This window comes from Dreissena polymorpha, chromosome 13, assembly GCF_020536995.1.
Source record: "Dreissena polymorpha isolate Duluth1 chromosome 13, UMN_Dpol_1.0, whole genome shotgun sequence".
Taxonomy (NCBI): Eukaryota; Metazoa; Mollusca; class Bivalvia; order Myida; family Dreissenidae; genus Dreissena; species Dreissena polymorpha.
In genome coordinates, this window is record NC_068367.1 from 30357477 (window position 1) to 30383165 (window position 25689).

The 25689-nt window shown below is 37.5% G+C and overlaps 1 protein-coding gene across 6 annotated transcripts in view; it reads right to left on the reverse strand.

Annotated features, from left to right (window-relative positions):
• LOC127855072 (ceramide phosphoethanolamine synthase-like) overlaps positions 1–13210 on the reverse strand; it is a 33652-nt gene extending 20442 nt beyond the window's left edge. The window contains exon 1 of one of the 6 annotated variants that reach the window (XM_052390421.1): positions 12910–13210. In XM_052390421.1, coding sequence (XP_052246381.1) covers positions 12910–12917 — 8 coding nt within the window. In that variant the 5' untranslated portion in view covers positions 12918–13210. Of the gene's footprint in view, positions 1–7107; positions 7460–10281; positions 10461–11032; positions 11115–12909 lie in introns of those variants that run through there. The other 5 variants (XM_052390420.1, XM_052390419.1, XM_052390424.1 and 2 more) reach the window with 5 other exon arrangements.
• Between the last annotated feature and the right edge of the window lie 12479 nt (positions 13211–25689).

A 25689-nucleotide genomic window follows, 5' to 3' on the forward strand; every position in this document is an offset into this window, starting at 1 on the left:
CTGTCATGTGTCAAGTGAGCTGTGAATAAACGACGTTTTACTTGACGAAACACGCTTTTAACCTAATATACGCGTAATCTGGAAAGAACGGTCCTTTCAGCCAACATAATAAAGGTGTGTTTTGTTAAGCCTTTAAGGGACAACAATTGCGTAATTTATAAATACTGGGTACTGACGATTGCTTATTTTGTTCCCTCAAAGTAGTGAATTCATGTGCTGGCTCATATCATACTTGTAGGTCGGTGAAATAAGCGCGGCGCCCTCCCGTGATTTACATCGCTATAGTTGCCCATTTGCCTGGGGTGAGTACATTTTCGCCCGGGCTACTAAATTTCAAAAGTTGGTAGTCCGGATGGAAGAACTAGTATTTTTTAAAGCTTGAAACCATTCCAGCCAATAATTGAACAAAAATAAGCGACTGTGGATCAAAAATAGGATTCATAATATTCATTGTATTACGTCATCACATTTTAAAAATCAGTTATCTGTTATTTTATTTAAAGAAAGTGTCAGATACGCATGACATGTACATGGTCATGGGCCCATTCCTCTTGACTGGACGAATACAATAACAGCGAAAACGGCACTTTCCCAATTAGAAAACAAGAGGGCCATGATGGCGCTAGTTCGCTCACCGGAAAGGAATCAGTTCATTCAATCTTTAAAAAATGTCAAACTTTACCTAGATATTGTCCAGACAAACATCCTGATCAAGTTTCATCATTATTGAACCAACACTCTGGCGCATGGAGTGTTTTTATTTTTGTAAGATTTGACCCGGTTACCTATATTTTGAGTTGACCCCCCTAACCAAACAGCAAACCTTGCTTACAAAAATAAATATGACCAAGATTTATAAAATCAGAAACAAAATTGTGACCTTTAGAGTGTTTACAAGGATTTTGTATAATATAATGAAAATTTGGACAATCTAAGGGCAATAATTATGGCATTTATTATGTGATTTTGCTCATTATCGAACTTGAATGAGATCTTTCAGCAACTTTGATAAAGAATGCTTGAGAAATGTGAATGCCAGAGTGTTTACAAACCAAATGTGGACGAACGGACGGCGGACAATAACCAATCCTAAAACCTCACCTGAGCAATCAGGTGAGCTAAAAAGTGTGTTTCACCGATCTGAGCCATTTTTCAAATTGTCCGAGAAATCAATAAAACCAAGGTATTGACTAAGTTTCACGATGATTAGGCAAAAACTGTGACTTCTATAGTGTTGGATCACAAGGTTTCTCTCTAGTCACATAAGGATAACTGCCCCACACCCCTGGCGGCCATGTTTTTGGATCGATCGGGGCCATTTGCGAACTCATCTGAGATATACATAAAACCAATCTTTTTAACAAGTTTCATGATGATTGGGCAAATAATGTGACTTCTAGAGTGTTCACAAGCTTTTTTTACTATATAAATATAAGAAAACTGACCCCCCCCCCCTCGGCAGCCATGTTATTTAACTGACCGGAACCATTTTCGAACTCAACTCTTGTATCAAGGAAACAAATGTTCTGACCAAATTTCATGAAAATTGGACCAAAAATGTGACGTCTTGAGTGTTTACGTGCTTTCAATCTCGTCCGAGATATCAATAAAACCAATGTTTTGACCAACTTTCATGATGATTGGGCAAAACGTGTGACTTCTAGAGTGTTTTACAAGGTTTCTCTATAGCCAAATAAGGAAAACTGCCTCGCCCACTGGCGGCCATGTTTTTCAACAGACCGGAATCACTTTTGAACTCAACTATCATATCATTAAGGCAAACATTTTGACAAAATTTCATGAAAAATGTGACTTCTAGAGTGTTCACATGTTTTCACTATATACATATAGAGAAAAATGCCCCGCCCACTGGCGGCCATGTTTTTTCACCGATCTGGACTATTTTAGAACTCGTCCGAGATATCATTAAAACCAATATTTTAACCAACTTTCATGATGATTGGGCAAACATTGTGACTTCTAGAGTGTTTACAAGATTTCTTTATAGCCAAATAAGGAAAACTGCCCCGCCCACTGGCGGCCATGTTTTTCAACGGACCGGAACCACTTTTCAACTCAACCAACATATCATTAAGACAAACATTTTGACAAAGTAACATGAAGATTGGGCATTAAATTTGACTTCTTGTGACTTCTTGATTGTTTACAAGCCTGTTTTACTATATAAATATAAGGAAAACTACCCCCCCCCCCCCGACAGCCATGTTATTCAACTGACCGGAATCATTTTCGAAATCAACTCTCGTATCAAGGAAACACATGTTCTGACCAAATTTCATGAAAATTGGGCCAAAAATGTGACTTCATGTTTTTTCACCGATCTTGACCATTTTCGAACTCGTCCGAGATATCAATAAAACCAATGTTTTGACCAACTTTCATGATGATTGGGCAAAAATTGTGACTTCTAGAGTGTTTACAAGGTTTCTCTATAGCCAAATAAGGAAAACTGCCCCGCCCACTGGCGGCCATGTTTTTCAACGGACCGGAACCACTTTTGAACTCAACCAACATATCATTAAGACAAACATTTTGACAAAGTTACATGAAGATTGGGCATGAAATGTGACTTCTACAGTGTTTACAAGTTTTTTCCTCTGTTTTGACCTAGTGACCTAGATTTTGACCCGGCATGACCCAGTTTCGAACTCGACCGATATATCATTGGGACAAAGCTTCTTACCAAGTTTCATGAAGATCGGACAATAAATGTGGCCTCTAGAGTGTTTACGAACAAATGTGGACGGACGGGCGGACGGACGGATAGACACCGGACAAAGACCGGTCACAAAAGCTCACCTGAGCAATCAGGTGAGCTAAAAACTACTAATTTCCCATTTTATGTATTAAAAAAACCAATTGAAGTTGTTGTTTTCTTAAATTGTAAACAAGGGCTGTTTGTAAAGCATGCATGCCCCCTATATGGGCTGTCAGTTGTAGTGGCAGCCATTGTGTGAATACATTTTTTGTCACTGTGACATTGACCTTTGACCTAGTAACCTAAAAATCAATATGAGTAATCTGCCAGTCATGATAAATGTACCTATGAAGTTTCAGGATCCTAGGCGTAAGCATTCTTGAGTTATCATCAGGAAACCATTTTACTGTTTCGAGTCACTGTGACATTGACCTTTGACATAGTGACCTGAAAATCAATAGGGGTCATCTGCCAGTCATGATCAAAGTTCCTATGAAGTTTCATGATCCTAGGCATAAGCATTCTTGAGTTATCATCTGGAAACCATTAAATTACTGTTTCGATTCACTGTGACCTTGACCTTTGTCCTAGTGACCTGAAAATGTATAGAGGTCATCTGCCGGTCATGATCAATGCACCTATGAAGTTTCATGATCCTAGGCGTAAGCATTCTTGAGTTATCATCCGGAAACCATTTTACTGTTTCGAGTCACTGTGACCTTGACCTTTGATCTAGTGACCTGAAAATCTATAAGGGTCATCTGCCAGTCATGATCAATGTACCTATGAAGTTTCATGATCCTAGGCGTAAGCATTCTTGAGTTATCATCCGGAAACCATTTTACTATTTCGAGTCACTGTGACCTTGACCTTTGACCTAGTGACCTGAAAATCAAAGGGGTCATCTGCCGGTCATGATCAATGTACCTATGCAGGGTTTTTTTTCCACTTTTTGGAAAGATACCCCATGGCTTTGGAATTGTGAATTTTATCGGCATTTTCATGAAATTGGGAAAATAAATTCATTAGCCTTTTTTTCCACACGAAAAGTCCACTGATTAGGGGAATACTAAATTTGATTTAACTCTTTATAATCATTCAAATTAAAAGAAAAAAATCTTATAATACTTTGTTAGATTTAATTGAATTAAAATTGAAATAAAATACACATAAGACTTCTTTCTAAAAAAAAAACAAGGGACAAAATTGTCACAAAACCAGATTTTCATTGTGAAAAAAAATCTGATAAAGGGAGAAAACTCAAACTGAACTTTTGAAATGAACAAACAAAATTAACCCCCTTTGTAAGTTTGTTTTTAAAAAAAATCTATTTTTAGTCGTGGCGACCTTGACATTGGAGATATTGACGTGATTCTTTCGTGCGACACACCGTCCCATGATGGTGAACAAATGTGCCAAAATGATTTTAAAATCTCACAATGAATGACATAGTTATGGCCAGGACAAGCTCATTTATGGCCATTTTTGACCTTTGAACTCAAAGTGTGACCTTGACCTTGGAGATATCGACGTCATTATTTCGCGCGACACACCGTCCAATGATGGTGAACAAATGTGCCAAATGATTTTAAAATCTGACAATGAACGACATAGTTATGGCCCGGACAAGCTTGTTCCGCCCGCCCGCCCGCCAGCCCGCCAGCCAGCCAGCCAGCCAGCCAGCCAGCCCGCCCGCATTCGCCAATCTAATAACCAGTTTTTTCCTTCGGAAAACCTGGTTAAAAAAGAAAAAAAAATGTTTTTTTTTTTGTTTTTTTTTGGCAATTGGGAATTTTGTGCCACATTTTGGGAAAAAAGAGGATACTTTTTGGGATTGGGAACATAGCCGAATTTCGGCTATAAAATCGGGCCAAAAAAAACCCTGCTATGAAGTTTCATGATCCAAGGCCTAAGCATTCTTGAGTTATCATCCGGAAACCATTTTACTATTTTGAGTCACTGTGACCTTGACCTTTGACCTAGTGACCTGAAAATCGATAGGGGCCATCTGCCTGTCATGATCAATCTACCTATGAAGTTTCATGATCCTTGGCCTAAGCGTTCTTGAGTTATCCACCGGAAACCATCTGGTGGACGGACCGACGGACCGACCGACATGTGCAAAACAATATACCCCTTTTTCTTCGAAGGGGGGCATAATAAAACATTTAGTTAGTTTCGCTGTTAAGCTCTATGGCATAAGTAAAGCTCTAAGTTAATATAATATAGACAACTGGACAACATTAAGTTATCAATTTCAAAGTAAAAAATAAAATACACCAATTTCCCAATATGAAGACTTCACGGCGCGAATTTTTCCAATTTTATGTTTTTTCGCGCACTATTTTCCCAAATGGACTGGTACGGGGTTTTTCACGACCCAAAACTCTAGTGTGGCGTTTTCCCAAAATGGAGCGGAAAAGGCCTGACAAAGTATGTAAGCTTGTTCCTATCACTGAATATGGGTGTTAAGTGAGCAGTAAACATCTATTTTTTTATCTTGTCAGATCCGTGGTCGTAGATTGGTACTCAAAAAAAATGCATACGCAACGTATAATAGCTCAATATATTGTTTAATTCTGTGCGGTTTTAAAACAATGTGTACTAATGTTAATTGATGTTAACAAGAATACGCATTCTGCAAGAATATATGCGCTTGTAATAACAATTAAATATAAATTAGATTTATGGTTAAGAGAAAATTCTATTCCGATCTAGTTTTGAAAGGTTGTCGGACCGAATGTTGGACACTTAAAGAACTTTCGGGAAGGCAGCCTTAATCAATGTAGATACTAGTACATGGTACGATGTAACATGCTTTTATCGTCCATATCTAAAGCAAAGGACTTAGGAAACATCAAGTACCGGTACTCGAGTGTCTGACACAGATATTTATCTGTAATCTACGAGTGCGGGGCAAGAATGCCATGTAGATACGGTAAATCATTACAGCTTGTGTAGAACAACTACAATGATCGTTAGTCTATCCTCCGGGTAGATGAATATCTCTTTATTGTAACGGTTCAGTAAAGGTGCGGTCGAAAATGACACTTGCCTTAATGGCGAAACATGCTTTCCATTTCATAGTTTTCAATGAACAGCGGAGAATAATATGCATATTATTGCAAGTGAAACAATACCAGCATATCAAATAAAATATATGCGTCTATAAACATGACAGATTCTCAAAACAGACGAGTTTAATCTTAATTCGACTGGATTTGCATACACCATATTTATTGAGAATAACAGGTTACTACCCTATTGATGTAATATATATCCGATGAGGCTTAGAATAAAAGAACGGCGAGCCTTTGTTAAGTTCCTTAAACCCCATTACAGACACAGTTGAAAAATGATCTAGAATATTTATTTAAGGACTAATTTGGGTTCTCTTTGCTCTCCTCTCCTCTCCTCAGAAGATATATATATATATATGTGTCACCTATAATAACCTTAAGCTTTATTTACAAAAATGACTTACGTTGAAAAACAATTGACTCCGAGACATTTGTGTAAACAGACCCAGTTATATTTAATCTTTTCAATATAAATGCCCGCCTGCAAAAAATACTCTGGATGCGAATTATTTAAGCTTTGTTCATCCTACAAAAATTAAAATTAATCTAGTGATCACTTGTCGCAAAGTATTATAATAGGAATGTATACAAATCATGGTGTATACCAGCATATAAACAAGCTTATCTTAAAATAATCCCTTTTGCCATAAAATTTCTCATTAACAGAGCCTTGTTGAGTGTCTCAAAAAGGTGCACATACACCTGTAATACAAAGGGTAAGTTGTGTAGATCTGATCATTTTATTGTTATAAAATATAAAAACCTTTCTTTACCCGCTTGTAATAAGGATAATAATTGACTGAAATATTCCAAATTATATTCAACATTCTTTTATTTTAATCATATACTAATTTAACTAACCAGTAATACTCCCAAATTTCAGATCTGATGATTGAAGGAAAAAAATTCAACACTTTCTTGATGACTTTACCTTGCTCAAGTGTTTCGTTGAGCAGTGTGTTATGCATACTGGACATCCAGGCAAGGTATTTCTAGGGAGCAGGCGATATTAACAAGTGTCTTTACAGAAATGTAAACGCTAGTATACTTCTCCTAAAATATGACGTCGATATATTCGATACATCATGTTGTCTAATTATTTGGACTAGCTAGTATAATATCGCATCTCAGGTAAATAATTTGGGTTACGTTTCCATCTGCTGTAACCGCTAGCCTGTAATGTAACCCGCTTTCTGTCTGCTGTGTTATGAACAATAATGCTGTATGCTTACGAACGCACTAGATTAAAAAACGTTGCCACAACATATTATTACAGCACGTGTTCTACTTAAGCATTTAAATACGAACCTTTCGATGGGTAAACATCGGGATATTTAAAGCAATATCCTTTTTGAAAACACAATAAATGTCCGAAAACTACAACGAAACACACACGAGTATGGCTTCTACACAAGTTATACACTTCATATACCTCGCGTGTGTTCTATTTATAGAACGCTGTCGCCTGAGCTGTTAAATACTGTGCAAATGACAGAAGCTCCAAAAGATCGATATGGCACAGTCTGAGGCGATCTGAAAGTATTCTTTACGCTATAAACATACGGTATCATGATATGCAGAATCGAGGTTATTATCATATATATGTATCACGCATCGTTTACGACCGGGGAAGTCGAAAGATAGTTTCATTAATAGGTGAGTTTTGTGTAGTGTCGTTATCGCTTCTGTTACCTGAACTTAAGCCAGGTAACAACATAAAATAACACGCTCGATCACCGCCATTCTTCTTGTTCTTCGCCTGAGGCTACATTGTGAAATGATGCGAGCGCACTGTGGTGGTTGCATTTACGAAATTGCCGGTTTATGAAATTATGTGTAATCTGTGTGGCGTATTCATTCCGTTAGAAAGAGCACAACAAGCTTGTATTTGTCGTATAAATTATAATGTTTCATAAAAATTCGTGCATGTGAAGTCAAATGTTGTTAGCGTGTTGGCTGGCTACGATTTTTTAACAAGTATAAAAACATCAATTTGAATGAAAAATAAATCTGAACGAAAAATTTGCGTTGTATAATTTGATTCTTTTTTTTTATTGAAAATGATGTTTTAACTATTTTATTTAATATCATAGCCACACGCTAACCACCTGTTATTTGAATTAGTCCTTACACACATTAAATCAATATTATAGATAATTATTGGGACAAGGTGTTGCATGAACCTTTTCATTATAAGTATTTCATGTATTGATTATTTTATATACGAAGTGCAACGCGTTACATACATTTACGGACCTCGTCTTGAAACTGGTCAATGTAAAGAGGGAAGGTGACCGTGTAACGTGATAGGCGAGTTGAGACGTGGGCTAATCAAGTTTTATCAGTAGTGCGTTCAGTTACAGCGAACGTTCGCCAATGATGGTTCGTTTGCGATTCGGTCTTATTGAACGATAAGTTCGGCGCGAACGTTTCAAGATGGCGGCTCCCAGAAAATTGATTGCGATGTTGATGGCGGAAATCGCTAATAACACAGAAAGTACTTATCTAACAGATATTTCAAAAATAAAAAACCTATAATAATTTGATTATAATTATAAGTGGTGTGGATGCGATAGTGTTATTTTTCATTAGCGATCGAAATTTAGTGTAAGAGGTGCATTGAATCAGTTATAAAACAAAGCCCTAAAATAGCGCAATACATTACAATCTTCAAATGTAGTTGTAATTTTCTTTTACATTGAATGAATTTTCGTTTCGTTTACATTTAATGAAAATATTAATAAATTTTAGCATTCAAATGGAAAAAAACACCTTCATATTTTGCGAATTGAACTGTCTTTGAATGCACATCTATATTGAAAACTCTTTTGTAGTGATAATGAGGGATACAAATCTGGCATTTTATTATACCTTAATCTATACATTTATTTTACCCAAGTATTTTATATCCGTATTATGATCAAACGCGATTGCTTGTTTTCACGATGATGTTTCGAACACTGCAAAAACGCACGATCTTTACACGTTATTACATCGGAGTTTACATTTGCAGGTACCCGTTAAATACGATAATTGTGTAGCAGTAAATTTCTACAATATTTTAAATGTATTTCATTATAAAACACTTACGTGTTATGTTTAAACTGGTTAATATACATACTTAATAGTTCCTGTTAATCCATTTCGGACAAATGTACGCCTATTTTTTAAATATGTTAAAATGTTTTATTAAAGCAACTGTTAAGTGTTTGGCTTAATATGCCAAGAGATGACACAGAGGTATCATCAATTGTGTTTAATGACCAGACACATGTGGTTAATGACCCCATACTGAGTCATACAAATATAGGTCCCTGGGTTTATGACACCCTGTTTTCTTAGTAATTGTCTGGACAGTATCCGATCATATCGAGATAATCGGTTTGTGATGAAGGGGCAATTAAACAATGGGTGGTTAAACATGCTGAAATAAGGAGTGTCAAAATTGGTGTGAACAATTAAATAAAAACATTTACATGTATCAAGAGGATTTAGTTAATCTGCAACAAGGTAAGTTTTTACGGACATATAGGTTCAAATAGTTTCTTTATGTTGATTACATAAAATCAATCAATTTGTTGTTTGTTTTCGTCCTTATTTGTGTTCATTCATTGGATTCTATTTAATCTGAAAGAATTTCAATTTCTGAGTGTTTTGTTGTTCTTAAAAAGGGTCGCGAATATGATTGAAATCTTATCACGATGCGGATCATCAAACGCAAACAAAAGCAGAATGGCCGCAGTGTTGACGGCCAAAATTTGAGGATGCGCAAACGTGGCGTCATTATCGGAATCCCCAAAACCTCATATACACTTTGTTTATTGTTCAATTCATTTTTGTACTACAAAAAAAGGAAACAATATCGAAGTTACACTGAACAAATACAACATATTTATTTGTCCGCCATCTTGGTTTCGCTAGCGAACTATAGCGAACTACCTCCCAAGAGGGTTCGCTTCGGTTCGCGAACGTTCGCGGCGAACCGAGCGTTCAGTAGCGAACGTTCGCGACCGTTCGCGAACTATAGCGAACGTTCGCTGTAACTGAACGCACTACTGGTCATCGAAAGACTATTGCCGGCTAAACCAAGGACGATATGTCATTGAAGGATAAATTTTCAGTGACATTAATCAGCATCACATGCGTATGACGGTATGTGTCTACATGTTATCTTTGATAATCATACTGACAGTGATTGAAATAAACGTCACTTAATCGTTGTTTATCTGCCGATAAACCACCGTCCTATTTGTGGCCATTAGTCTTATAACAACACTGGTTTCATTCACACGGACAATAAATCAAAGTTATTGTTTATTAGTAGATAAGCAACGATAAATTAAAACTTATTGAGCGGTATTAGTTTTAAAACAGAAAGTATATCCTTTATAGCACCACTTAAAATGATTATCTTGTTATGGAAATTCAAATTGCAATAAATATTAATTTTTAATTTGCATTTAAGTAAATTTAAATACTTACCCGGGTGTCTCTATACTTGAATAAACGGTAGATTTCACACAAAACTATCGCAAATTCATTAACATACAGTCACATTTTGCAGCATACACTTAAGTTAAATTAGTTTTAAAAGCCTGTTTATATTCTTATTAAGCCACATCCCCGAAACCTGTTCTTAACCTGTCAATCTGTCATAAAGAAACCTTCCCAACTAAGTCACACTGATACTGGTTTTATCGCTGACTTTTATCAATTGACCAGCGTCAAAACTCAATATACATATGCAATTGTCACTACACTATATATCAAGGCTTGGCGATCCGGGTTCATTGCTCGCTCCGGGAGCATGCGAGTTTGGTTGGTGGGGTTTTTCCTCCAGGTATCCCCCCCCCCCCACACACACACACACAGAAATATACCAAGTCAAATGTGAATGTCATTCAGTAAAAAATAAATAGCTGGAAATTGCAAATAAAATTCAAAATCAGTCCTTTTATTCGCGAGAATAAGTTAAGTAGGCAGGAGCGCCGGGAGACATCCCGGATCTTCAAATAATGCTGCTTTATGCTCGGAAAGACCATCTTAACTTAGAAATACGCACACCCGGGCACCAGAAGCATTAAGCTGATTTGAGCAAACGTGGATTTCCGACGATGTCGATTGGCCGTTACGTGAGGCAAGAAAAAAAATCATGCACATCTATGAAATATTAATGTTGTCGATTTTTTTTTTCAAATAAATAACACAAACATGAGCAAATATGCAAACATACCTTTGAATCTTAAAATAATTTCGATGAAATTCCCAAGAATAACATGCGTACATTTGGCAGTATAACTAATAATTAGATAAAGAACGTCGTTTGTACTATCATGAATAAATAACATACTTTAAGATACCGGCGGGAACTTGAACTTCCGACCTCCGTTTACTATCGCAATAATCTAAGCTACGATTCTGTAAATTCATTAATGTGTTTAATGCTCTGATATTTGCCTGTGTATAGCCACATACTTTTAAGGCTTGTTCTGGGAAACGTGGCTCTATGCGGAACGCACGGGCTAATTTGGGACGACACTTTACGCACACGCATTATGCGCGGTTTTCTCAGAGCGCGGCTCATGTATATACATTATAAACGGTAGATGAAGATCTGGGGACCCAGACTTATTTCTCAATCTGCTTATCATTTTCATTAACATCTTTTATAATATGCATACTGATTTACGTTACAGTATACTAAATAATCGTGTCATGTAAGTAGGCTAAAAAGAGGTATGGTTTTGGGGGTGTCGATGTGCAAACTGTTGCATTTATTTTCGCTTAAAGTTGTCGCTTTTAGATTGAATCATATGGGAAAACTATTAAGTATATTACCTAAATATAACAAACACATCATTTATATTTTCGCTGTGATTCAATGTATGCACACGTTTGTCAGGATCGTAAGATGAGTCAATCTCATTTATGCCACCAACATGAGGACGTAATAAGTCATAATACGTATGCAATGGCGTCATAATCATATCGAATTCGTAACAGTTAATGCCGATCAGCTATAAAACTACGTATATGTGTTATCTTGTTGAAATGCTTTGTCCAATACCAACTAAGCTTCATTTAATTTAATATCCTCATTTGTTTTTCACATATATCGCCTACTGAATGTAATAAGTCATGTAACTGACATTTTTATACATTTTTACTTTTTTTCCATTTTTTGTGTTTATTTAGGTGACATACATCAACTGTTAAAATATTAAGTCAACCTTTTTGGTAAAAATAATGTTTTTATCAAATTTTCGAAATTGACTTAACAAACACATGTCATTTTCTGAATGTAAAAAGAAGCATACCTGACATTTTGTTAAATTTTCAGAAAAAGCAAAAAAATGTTTTATTAAAATAATAAACATTTTTCCGTATTCAAATGTTCTGATTAGTATTATAATAACACTTGAAAAACGAAACAAAACTCCAAATTGATATGTCTTTTTTAAAACAATAAAAAAGTTAAGAAAGGAGCATTTAACATAATTTCAACACTGAAATATTTTGAGCGCAAAAAATAATGTAAGTGCTCTTACTGTATTTTGGAAAATGTCTGAAAATATGCATTCCTGAACAATTCACAAAATGTCAGTTACCCTAGTTATTACATTCAGTAGACGATATGGTCTCCTAGTTAGACTGTGATTTACTCATCATGTTAATCGCCCAATGATTAGACGGAAATGATTATATTCTAATATAATATATGCCTGTCTGTAGGAAATGCATGTGAAGTCCGCACAAGCTAATTAGGGACCACAATATCCGCGTTTACTGTTGTTGTTGTTTTTTTCGTCAAAAGGTAGTCTCTTCTTAGCGAAAATCTAGTTTAAGCGGAAAGTTTCATCGCTGACTAGCCTGTGTGGAATGCACTTTAAGCACAGCAATTAAACCCCGTTTTCCGAGAGCGCGGCTCAAATGATTCTACTCTGATATTTTATGTCCTTTACAGGAAACTTATTTTGAAACTGAGAAACATGTAGAGGGTAAACAAAATAGTTAAAACGATATGATTCGATTCGAACTTCCGAAAATAAATATAGGCTGATACAAAGTATATGTGTAGTTAAAATGTCAACAAGCATATATTGAAAATACCTCTCCATACCTGGTACACGTCATGGTATAGTGAGCGATGGTATCGTTATCCAACTGTACTCACAGACACAGAGCTTTTAGTCTATCCGACAGAGACCTCGCTCCGAGAACCACAACTCTCATCACTTGATACGCATTAGTTCAATATACGAAATTGTTAAAATTTCATTTCTGAAACAGGATTTTGGTCGTGTGAAATGTGCTCATATTGTCTGAAGTGGTTAAATCTCGATAGGAGAGCCACTTACGGACCGAACACGTCATAACGTTATTCTTGATACGACCGCAGGTTCTATCAATCTGTTATCGGTCGACTACAAGCGGTTGTACATGCCGTAGTGACGAACGTAGCAATTTCTACCATCTGTGACGGCAAAAGCTGATAAGAATACCAACTGCTCTCAATGAAATTATTGATTTTAAAATTTACAAAATGTGATAAGTTTATCCTTATTTTGATAACTATGTAAACGTAGTTTTTAAACACAAGGTATAGTCCGTAAGTCTGGTGTTGAAAGTTTGTCAAATCTGCGACTTACTATGGGTACATAATCTTCGATGCACTATTTACTATCCGTTATTTCAATATTAACTATCAGTTAATTTCTTTAATACACAATCTGTACTTATAATTCAAAATGTATCACAACGACTGCACGATACTTAAAAAAGCATGCTCTTACCAGCAAGACATCGGGATCGATATGCATGTGAACGTACTAATAAATCATCCACACGTCTAAAGCATGTGTTATGACTGTAAAACTATATTAACAATGTATACATATCGATCGTCCAAACAATACGCCCTATGTATAGAGTCAATACATTTTAAGTTGAATGTTGTTCGTTGAAAAATTATGGAGGAACCCGGATGACTAGTATATGCCCACGGACAGACAGACGGACATAGTATACCAGTATAAACCCTTCGCTTTCTAATGAGGGGTGTGATAATGATCGTATAGCTACCGCATTGTCATATGAGATTAATACTTTTAAATGCACAACTGTGGTGAAACTGTCAAAAAGAAGTATACAATGAATTGTTGCACAATATAAAATGACAAACTGCTTTATTTGACTGACAATATTTATACAGCTTAATCGGAAGAATAAGGTATGGGGAGCGTATTTAATCGAACTGCTATTAATATTACTATATAACATCTTTCAGTGTTTTTTCTCTATTTTGAGAATCGGGCCGGGGCTCTTTGTTTGGGGAAATACGCGTTGCTTTGACATGCATTGGGAAATTGGTGTTGCTGTTTCTTTAATTAAATAGTCTAAAATTAAGAACAATCTGTTTTTCAATATTATATTTACGTTGGTTCGACTTATGGAGCAAGATAGGACAATAAACTTATTTGTAAAATTTATATTTTTTTATTATTTCGTTTTTGGAAATCTTCATTGGGAATTTGAGTGTGGAATTATTTATACATTTTGAGATTTGGAATTGGGCAATATTTCGGACCCAAATTTGGCAAAGAAAGACACACTGTCTTTATAATGTGCACACTTAACACTATCAAATTACAGATAGTTTAGACATAAATAGTATAGATATGTCGAAAAAGATGGAGTTATCAAAGATTTTCCCCGCATCATCTGAATGACATTCCCTAGTTTGTGACAGTCACGCGTGGTTGCACGATTGAGAAATGAATGCAATAGTTTTGAAGGATCCAGTATGTATATATACATTGTGCCTGCCTTATACCTCAGTCACAAATAGACACCGATCACCGTCCGATCAGCGGCCGACGTATTTTTCCGCTCATCGGGCTGGCGACCGGCCGATGATCGCACGGAAACCGGGCAAATTTGTAGCATCGGGCGGCGTCCGGATTAATTCTCACTTAAAAATTTACCCGACGTCGGTCCCGGGAAGGAATCGAGTGTGCGTGCGATCATCGGCCGGCGCCAGCCGATGAGCGAAAAAAAAAACGTCGGCCGCTGATCGGGCGGTGATCGGTGTCTATTTGTGACTGAGGTTTTATACTTTGTCACTCATCGGACGGCGGACGGCTCCGACGTGTCCAGTCTTCCCGATGCCTGGAGATCGGACACATCGGCCGGCGACCGGATTATTTGTGACTGAGGCATTAGTTGTATTATGTACTGTAATCATATTAAGATGTTTTTGCCTGCCCTAGTCGTATTGTCCACTGTAAACATATTACGATGCTTTAATTCGTATAAAACTAATTTCAGAATTGTTTAATAGTCGTCTTAAATCATTGAGCTGGAAGAACGATTGTATTCAAGCTGTTATACCATCCTCCAGCCAGAGGCATATAGTACGTGTCATTCCTTGTGTATATATAATCAGTACGATTAATGTTTTTAATGATATTTTATTGTCAGTTTAATCATGTAACATTGGTCCAAACATATTTCAATACAAACCAACCATCAAAGAGATCGGGGGCGGGGGCTCATTTGCTTTAGTTAGGAGCGGAAAGGTGGTGAGTCGGGGGTGGAGTCAAAATCTATTTTAATGATACTGCTGCATGTGAAGCACCTTCAATCGGCCAACCAAGTTCAACTTTGACTCTAAGAACTCTAGATCCACGCCTTTAATAATTTACCCTAATTTCCGCACGAGTTCGAAATCGGGTCATAAGTAGTGAAATCTAGGTCACTAGGGTAAATTGTAGGAAACTGTAGATGTAGCGTTGATATCAGATATCGGTGCCCTTTCATCCAATCGGGAACCCTCGGACAATTCCGCCATAACGGCGACGGTGTGGTGTAGCCCACTGTCCGAAGCGTTCAGATTGCCCTTTACAGTATAGACCTACTAATATCCTGGATTGCGCAATTGGCCTTCTTTGTTTAAAACTAGTTCACTTCAGAAAACGAAAACAAAAATGTGTGTGAATACTCTAAGCCTATAATAACTTTAGGTTGTAGTTATATACTTTGTCAAAATTAGATTTAAAACATCAATGTACCTTCTTTATAACATGTTAAAATCAATTATGATACCTTGACTAAGTTTAGTCATGTCATCTGAGTCGTCTTAACTCTTTCGTATTTAAGAATATGACGAGTGAATTGTTAACTTACACCACAAAATAGCGCGTATGTGCACTGTCTCATCTTATCTTCGCTTGTGGTCCCATCTGGGACATAGGCCGCCAACCAGCTTCCTCCAGGCGTCTCGGTTCTGGGCGAGTCTCTCAAGCTGCCCCCATGTTTGACCCATCTGCTTAGCATCTGCATCCAGGTCACGGCGCCAGGTGTTTCTAGGCCGCCCTGTCTTCCTTTTCCCTTGGGGGTTCCATGTGAGGGATTGCTTTGTCGTATTGGATGCAGGCTTGCGAAGGGTGTGGCCTATCCACCTCCAACGTCTCTGAAGGATGTCTTCTTCAACTGGCTGCTGGTTTGTTCTTCTCCATAATTCTACGTTGGAGATATTGTCTGGCCAGCGGATCTTGAGGATCTCCCTAAGGCAGGTGTTGATAAAGACCTGTATTTTCTTTATGGTGGTGACAGTGGTTCTCCAGGTCTCTGCTCCATAGAGGAGTAGCGGCTTCACAATGGTATTGAAAAGCCTAATCTTGGTGGTGATGCCAATTAAGCTGGATCCCCAGATGTTCTTCAGCTGATGGAAGGCTGTTCGTGCTTTACCGATGCGGGTTCTGACATCTGCATCCGTTCCTCCCTGGTTGTCCAGAATGCTGCCGAGATAGGTGAAGCTGTCGACCTCCTTCAGCGTCTCGCCTTGGACTGTGATGGGTGTGTTGTTTGATGCGTTGGTCCTGAACACCTTTCTCTTCGCTTTGTTGATGGTAAGGCCCAGTCTAGCTGAGTTGTCCGCTACCATGTTTGTCTTTTCATGTATCTGTTGTTGGGTGTGGGAGAGAAGAGCCAAATCATCGGCAAAGTCAAGATCTTCCAACTGTTCCCAGAGTGTCCACTGAATTCCATTCCGCTTCTGCTCCGTTGATGTCTTCATTACCAGTCTAGGGCCAGCAGGAACAGGAAAGGTGAGAGTAAACAGCCTTGCCTCACACCAGTTCTCACTTCAAAGGCATCCGTGAGCTGTCTGGCTGTCTGTCGTGAACAATTCTGCAGGCCATTCCCTCATAAGACTTCCTTATGATGTTGGTGATCTTTTCTGGCACTCCGTAGTGTCTCAGAAGTCTCCAGAGGGACTCCTGGTTAACTCTGTCGGACGCCTTTTCATAGTCAATAAAGTTGACATACAGCGGCAATTCCACTCTAGGGATTGTTCCAGAAGGATGCGCAGGGTTGCGATCTGATCCGTGCACGATCTCTCCTTTCGGAAGCCTGCTTGTTGGTCACGGAGATGCGGGTCTACTGCGTCTTTCATTCGGTTCAGCAGGATGCGATTAAACACCTTTCCTGGGATGGATAACAGCGTGATTCCTCGGTAGTTGGAGCTGAAACTGAGGTCGCCTTTCTTGGGAAGCTTAATGAGGTAACCCTCTTTCCCCTCTGTTGGGATTTCTTCTTCTTACCATATCTTGCTGAAGAGCGGGTGTAGAAGGTCCACACTGGTCTCCACGTCAGCCTTAAGCGCTTCTGCCGGTATGCTGTCAGGTCCTGCAGATTTGCCGTTCTTCAATTGTTTGATGGCGCTGCTGATCTCTTCCTTTGTGTGAGTGCAGTATTTGATTGGCAGATCGCTTGTAGCTGGCAGAATCTCCGGTGGGTTCACAGGGGCAGGCCTGTTGAGTAGCTCCTGGAAGTGCTCAATCCACCTGTTCTTCTGCCCTTCATCATCTGGTATTACTCCTCCATTTTTGTCCCTTACTGGCCTCTCTGGCTTGGCAAACTTTCCTGCTAATCTCTTGGTGATGGAGTACAGATCTTTAGTTCTGTTCTGATAGACTTCCTCTTCCGCCTCTGTTGCAAGCGTCTCTAGGTAGTTCCTCTTGTCTTCTCTGATACTTCGCTTGATGCTCCTATTTGCTTCGGTGTACTTTTCTTGTGCTTTCACTTTTGCGGCGCGTGTTCTGCTGTTGTTTACACTTGCCTTCTTTTCTCGTCTTTCCTCAACTTTCTGAAGCGTCTCTGCTGTCATCCACTCCTTGTGGGTGTAAGACTTGGGGCCCAGTACTTCTTGGCATGTTGAAGTCACTGCTTCTTTCACGTTCTGCCACTTCTGCTCTATCGTCCCTTCTTCAAGCAGCTCCTCTATGACCTGGAACTTGTTGGAGAGAGTGACCTTGAACTCTTCTTGCTTCCAGGTGTCTTTCAGAGTGGCAGTGTTGTACCGTTGGCGTTGGTTGGGCCCCCTGGCCCTATAAGAAACATTATCCATTCATTTGATATAATGTTCACTAGAGATATATACCAACAGTTTTCTTATATCTTTAACCTGAACATGAGTTGATTAATGTATTAGCGGTATAACATATAATAGGCTTAGATTATTTGAACTTGTAAACTGCAAATTCTCCTTTTTATGCGGCACATGTCTAAAATATGTTGTTGTTGTTTTCTAAAGGCACAAATCCTCACAATGTTGACTCAGTAAATAAGTCAATGCAAAACAAAAACGCACCCTCTCACTAACTGCATACCGATTTATACATAATTCATTATACACTGTAAACAAATTACTATACTCTTTTACCTTATTCTAGTTCGGCAAATAAATCCATATAATTCCTGGTCATTAAACCCAGTGTACTGCTTAGTACACTAATAACAGCGCTCGTTTATAAATGATGACTGGTGTACAAATATTAAACCGTATGTTTGCCAAAAGTACCCGCTTTAACTCGTACACCATCCTTGATTGTCTGTAAACTGAAACTTGATTGACTGTTAACTGAAACTTCTGCACTTAGCTCATTAACTCTATAGTACGTGAAACGATAGGCGCCACATACAAAATCATCGTGAATCCCAGTATTGAAATTCAGAATTTCTAACAAAAGGCTGCTTTCAACAGGAAACGTCAGCTGGGCATGTATACGTATACCATTTTCTGTATAATTGGCGCGGATCTCTCTGTCGAGTCAACACACTATTTTGTCATTAAATGATCCTTATTTATTATAATTACATGGACAAAAATCAAAACAAAAAAAACAGAAGACTATAGGCCATAAGACGCTCACTTGAGACCCTATGGAATTAAGCTAGTCGGAAAAGGTCGTGTTAAGAATAATAAAAGTATTTTATGAAAGATTATTATTTAATTTGATTGGCCTCAGTCCGCTCTCCCCCATAATACGTTGGCAAATGTCTTTATGCCAATTGACTTTTATTTTTCTTTGTACGTAGCCTTGGTAAAATATCCCATGATCGGCAAACAGATTCATTACGGAAGTTCGAATGTGCTCACTTGGAGTTTTATTATTTGGGCTTTAGCACGATCAATATTTTCCGTCTCGGATTTTATTGTTTAAGTATAACTTTAACAAAATGCTAAACCGCTGAACCTTAGTTCGTTTTAAACGATAATTTATTGTGTGTGTGTGTTTTTCTTTAAAAAAATCCTTTTACGTCATACACCGCTCGACTTCCTGCATCTTCTATGCACATCTATTGTTAATGTCGCGTCTTCAATCGATGTCGTTAGCGACACGAATATAAATGTGGTGTGTGTATAGTGAGAGAAGCGTGCATTTGCATTGTGTTTATAATTTCCGCAACTTCTATATCCAAGTGCCCGTACGCAGTTTTCATTTCACAAAAATGACAGACGACTGTGCGTACCTGGCCGTATGAATTGTAATAATAACACCATTTGTTCACTTACCAGTTAGTGGTATTATACAAGACAAAAAACAGCTTTTTGTATTTTAAAATACAAACATAAGCATATTATATACATTTAAAGTAATATTTAATTTGTACTATATAAATGAAATTTCAAAGTGTAACAAACGACAAATACCAGAGCATTTTTTGGGGAAAACGGGGCTTCATGCTTGTGCATAAAGTGTTCCACATAAGCATGTGCTGTCCGCACAGGCTAATCAGGGACGACACTTTCAGTCTAGAGTGGATTTACGTTTAAATTCTTCCGTTATATAAAAATTCCACATACGCGGAAAGTGTCGTCCCTGATTCGCCTGTATTGATTGCACAGCCTAATCGGTGTCGTCCCTGATTCGCCTGTATTGATTGCACAGGCTAATCGGTGTCGTCCCTGATTCGCCTGTATTGATTGCACAGGCTAATCGGGGGGATACTTTACGTACATAAATGAAGCCCCGCTATTATCATATGTAATACGTCAAATACTGAACAGTTAATAATGTGATAATAGGCGTATTTCAATGTTTTACATTGTAAAAAGACACAAACTGGTCTATGTTTAACCCATTTATGCCTAACGTCTAGAGAAAAGGCCTTGGCAAACAGCGCAGCCCCAGATGAGACGCCGCATGATGCGGCGTCTCACCTGGGTCTGCGCTGTTTGCTTAAAGGAATTTATGTAAGAAATATTCTAAATATAGAAATAAGTATTATAGACATCCCTAATTTTGGAAATAAATTTATCCAATTTAGAAGGATGGGAGAGTCCACTAGGCATAAATGGGTTAAGACAGACGTATTCGGAAACTCACAATAGTAATCTTACAATATTATTAAAGTAATCATTTACAAATAAGTCTTTTGATGACCGTCTATGTTACGCAAAGAAAATCTCTATTAGAATTTTTTATAATTGCCTACGATTTCCATATTTTGCCAATATGTGTACGATTTTTTTGGTGGGGGGGGGGGGGGGGGGCGGGTAAGAGTCTAAACATAAACTGGATTATTAATAAGAAGCGACTTTCTTTAAACGCATAGTTTCTTGAAAGAATAAGAGTCGTCCCCTGATCAGCCTGTGCGGACGACACTTTATACACATGCATTAAACCCCCTTTTCATAGAGCACGGCCCAAATAAATTATGATGAAACTATCCATCTATATATAAAAATTACTTAAAGCTGTTTATTGTCGCCTGCAAGAATTATAGAGCTCCAAATATTTCATATTTAAACATAAAAAAGGAAATAAATTGGTTGAGAAGTTTGGGCGGAATGTATTACCATGAATAAATTGTTTAATGAATCTTATAACATGTGAATTATTGTTCCTTGTTTTTCGTCATATGACCTGTCCAATCGTGTTTTTCCTCAACAAACTGAAACTTTATATTGCAATATTATCTATTTCCTGTTATCTCAAGACCAAAATGCGCAGATAGCAAATGCAGCATATTGCATAGATATAGAAGGGTATGTTCTTACAAGTTATGAAAGCTGATTCATTTCTTTAGTCCATTTATGCCTAGCGTCTTGAAAAAGTGCCTTGGCAAACAGCATAGACCCAGATGAGACGCCGCATGATGCGGCGTCTCATCAGGGTCTGCGCTGTTTGCTTAAAGGAATTTCTGTAAGAAATATTATAATATAGAAATAAATATCCTAGACATCCCTAATTTGGGAAATAAATTGATCCAATTTAGAAGAATGGGAGTCTACTAGGCATAAATGGGTTAAGAGTCATCTCGCACAAACATGCACATACGTTATATGGAGCACGTGCAAAGCCTTACGTTTTCTACACACAGGAGCAGAGCAGTTGTTAATAGACCGAATCATGGTAAAAACAAATATGATCCTCGCTCAGGGAAATTTGGGGTTATTGCATAGGGTGATTTTCAGACGTAACTGGATTTCATTCCAAAAAAAATACGTGCATTAAGCCCCGTTTTCCCAGAGCGAGGCACATATACACTTATGTAAAGCACATGAATGGTAGCCTGCAATGCAAATAAATAAATCTCTCGCGACAATCATGAAAGCATGTCTTCCTGCAAACAATCACTAATCATGCTTGCTCGTCCAACGATACGCCCCTTTAAGCCTCCAATTACATCGTCGAACTAAACAACGGCTCGTCATTAGCATGTCGTGCATAGTACATGTATGTTGCTATAGTAACAATTCCATGAAAATCACAGTTAGTTAGCGAGTTTTGGAGTATCGTCGCGTGCTATTGATACGGAATGGAGAGTGCAGTGGAAGTACAAGCCGCTGACCAATATTCTCATCATTATGATTTGTTGCAAATTAGTCCTATCGCACATCACTGTTGTCAATCGCATAATAACAGTCAGTTTTACAACCTCCGTATGACGAATCGATACAAGAATTAATGAACTTGCTTTAAGTGTGCTGATGTGATCTTAGTAATTCCTCGTTTTGTGGGAGCAAACCCAGTTCAAATAGCTTTCTTGTTTAATGAAGATAAATTGTCGTCAGTTTATCACAGTGATTTATACTATGACATCATAAGTATTAGGTCCTGTTTTGAACTGGATTGATAAGCACTTAAGATCACAACTTGAACGAGTGCTGATAAGAACTGCATGAAAGTGAACTGTTTTATCTGACATAAACCACTTAAGGTGGATGAAATGCAATGGCCACGATCATCTAAAGTGGAACATTTATCTTTCAATCTCAGCATTGGCATTTCACTTGCTTATTTATTCTGAAGAGTGTCGAATAATTAAAAACACGTTGATAAATAAGTAATAATACTTTTCACACATCATTTTGAGCAGAGACACGAGGTGCGGACGATTCGGTAGCGAAACACATTGCGTTCCCCGTAGCACGTTTTGGTGGATATTGAACACAGGTGGTTAGCGTGTGGCTATGATATTAATTAGTGAACATATAATTTATAATTTTGAATGATAAATAATCATATTATAACGAAAAATCAACTTTTCTGAAAAAAAATCACTATCAAATATATATATATTGATATTGAACAGGTTATATAGAAAACAAAGAGAAACATAACTATTATTAAACTAATAAAGAGCGTATTAGCTTCATTTATTAAACGAATTTAGAGCTTATTAGCTTACTTGTTATACATACAGTCATGGCTATGTATGGGTATTAACAATATTATAAAACGAATACAGAACTAATAAGCTTAATTTTAATAAATATAACAATGACAAAGAAACTAATATAGTGTACAATACTGGGCGTTAACAAATGGAATATAAGGCACTTTCAGAGGGGAAGTGGTGTTGGGTTATTCGCTTTTTTGTCCACCTTTAACTGGGTAAATCGACGATCGTTCTCTTTAATACTAACATGTATTTAAAAATGCTCATTCTCTCTTTTCCGGTAGATATTTATATCGTAACTATGTTTTATGAATGCAATCATTTTAAAAATATATGTTTACAATGCAAAAAATGTTTTTCTATATTGTGGTTAAAGTGGAATTCAAGCACGCCTTCATAAATCACCAACATCAATCAGAAATTTTCTTTCCTATATACATTGATATTTCGAATGAATATAGCGGTACTTCATGTACACCGGTACATAACATTCATTTTGAATTTACAACTACTTCTGATTTTCCCGTACCCGCTTAAGTTAAGTGTCTCCGGGTATTTATCAGCATAATAATTTTACTTCGCATTTATACAAAAGCGAAATACATACTGTATGTGTTAAGCTACAACTTGTTTATTTTTAGAAATATTGTTTTTTTAAACGAGGCGTATTATAGAAACACCGTGGCGGGCGGGCGGGCTGCCGTCGTCAAGCAGAACGATTTCCGTTTTATAACTACCAATTTAAATGGGACCGTTGTGAAACTTTGTAATATTGTATATAGGGATATCTGGGAAAAGGTCGATAACCTGACTAGCAGATGGCATTAAGCCCGTCTGAATTATTTCCCCTGAATTATAAAAAAATGGCAACAATTATTGTGTCCGCTCTAGAACCCAAAATAGCTTACACAAGATCGTCATATAACTTGTATGGAATGTCTGTTGGCATATAATCTCCACAGCATAAATTCACAAAGAACTTCAGAATTATGGCCCTTAGTTTATACAAATTTTTCCAAATAATTGTGTCTGCTCTCGAATAAAAGGTTTTCGGTCAAAAACTTACCTTTGCATCGACCAATCTTGAAAACACTTAAAATATAGGAAGCTTGAATAAGTATATTTGGGCTAGGAGGGTCACGGTCAAAATCACCCTTGCTTAAAATTGAAAAACAGTTTCTCAAAAACTAGTTTGTATGGCGGTTCTGCGCACAAATGGTGTGTTTGCAGCTCATTATGGAAACCTAGCTTGGGATTGTACTCGGGCAGGCCAATTTTCCTTGAAATAAAATAACGGTTTCCGCTATATTACGTTAGTTTAGAAGGAAGTATTTCACGACAATCGTGTGTTGAGTTATCTAACATGCATACCTAGCTTGGGATTGCATATTTGGCCATTTTAACCCTTTGCATGGTGGGAAATTTGTCGTCTGCTGAATTTCTAAATTTAGCATTTTCTTCGATTTTTTTTTCTCCAAAGAATACTATTAGAATAGCAAACAATTTGGATCCTGATGAGACGCCACGTTCTGTGGCGTCTCATCTGGATCCAAACTGTTTGCAAAAGCCTTCAAAATTCGGTTCCAGCACTGAAAGATATAAGACAAATTTCATTAAAACAAGAAGTTTTTGATGATCAACATCAGTTTAGATGTAGTTATTGCACTGAACTATATTGTTTAGATTTCTGTCAAGAAGACCAATCTTGAGACAATATTTCGGGGAAGTGAGATCATGATCAAGGCCAATCTTGCATTTAACTAATAAAACAACAGTGTCTGTTCAATTACTTGAGTTTTGATGGAATTTCAATAGATTAATATGTTTACGTTGAATAGATGGTTCCTTGGAAATGCGATGTTTATTGTTGTATCCATTATTTAATATGCCATCTTTCGTACACGAAATTAATACATGTTTCGCACATCAGTTTAATTAAGAAATTGAAACGGGTTTCTTCTGTGGCACGTTTGCACTCACCATAAAACCATACACATTTAGAATAATTGAAATATCAAGAGCGGTTGAATCAAAGATGCATTTATTAATATTTATTTATTAAAAAAACAGCGCATATTTTGCTTTTCAAATGAGTCTACGAAAATTGTAATTATTTTCACTTATTTGCTAAAATTATTATTCGGTGTTGGGTGTAGATAAACTAGACTGTGTATAGAGCGAAAACAGAGTTTGAATTGCTGAAAGGAATGGATTTATTTGCGAAGCATGCCCCCCCCCCCCCCCCCCCTCTCCCCATGGTGAGTTGGTGACCCCAAAGCTTATGTACCATTAATTCGCGAAAGAGCAGTTGTCCGCCACCATCAACACTGACGGGTGATCAAATGTTCCGGTTTAGTCATTCACATTATCCTAGAATACTCCCTGCATATAATTAGTAGCCGCGCTCAAGGAAACGGGGCCCCCGGGCTTATGCATGTGCGTAAACTTTCGTCCAAGACTAGCTTGTGAAGTCCAAACAAGCTACTCAGGGGCGTCACTTTTCGCTTTTATCCAATTTGTTTCTTTAAAGAAGTCTCTTTTAAACAAAAACCAGTCTAGACAGAAAGATTCGTCCCTGATAAGCCTCGGCGGACTGCACAGGTCAATCTGGGACGACACTTTATGCACATGTATAAAGCCCCGTTTCCCCAGAGCGAGGCTCATATGTTTAACTCCTCTGCTGGCTAACCACTCTTTCGTGCATTACTTTTTTTTCGAATACTTTTACTTTTTACGTCCACACGTCATTCCTGCATACAATTATTTCTGAAATATTAGCTGTTATTCATTTTCCGCGTCAAAGCGTTGCTGTTTGCTTTTGTCTGTTCATTCTCCGTTTCTGTAAATGCAGGGGTTGTTACAAGATTACGTCACCAGTAACGCGTTATTAAACAAGGCCGTTTCATATAAAACAATACT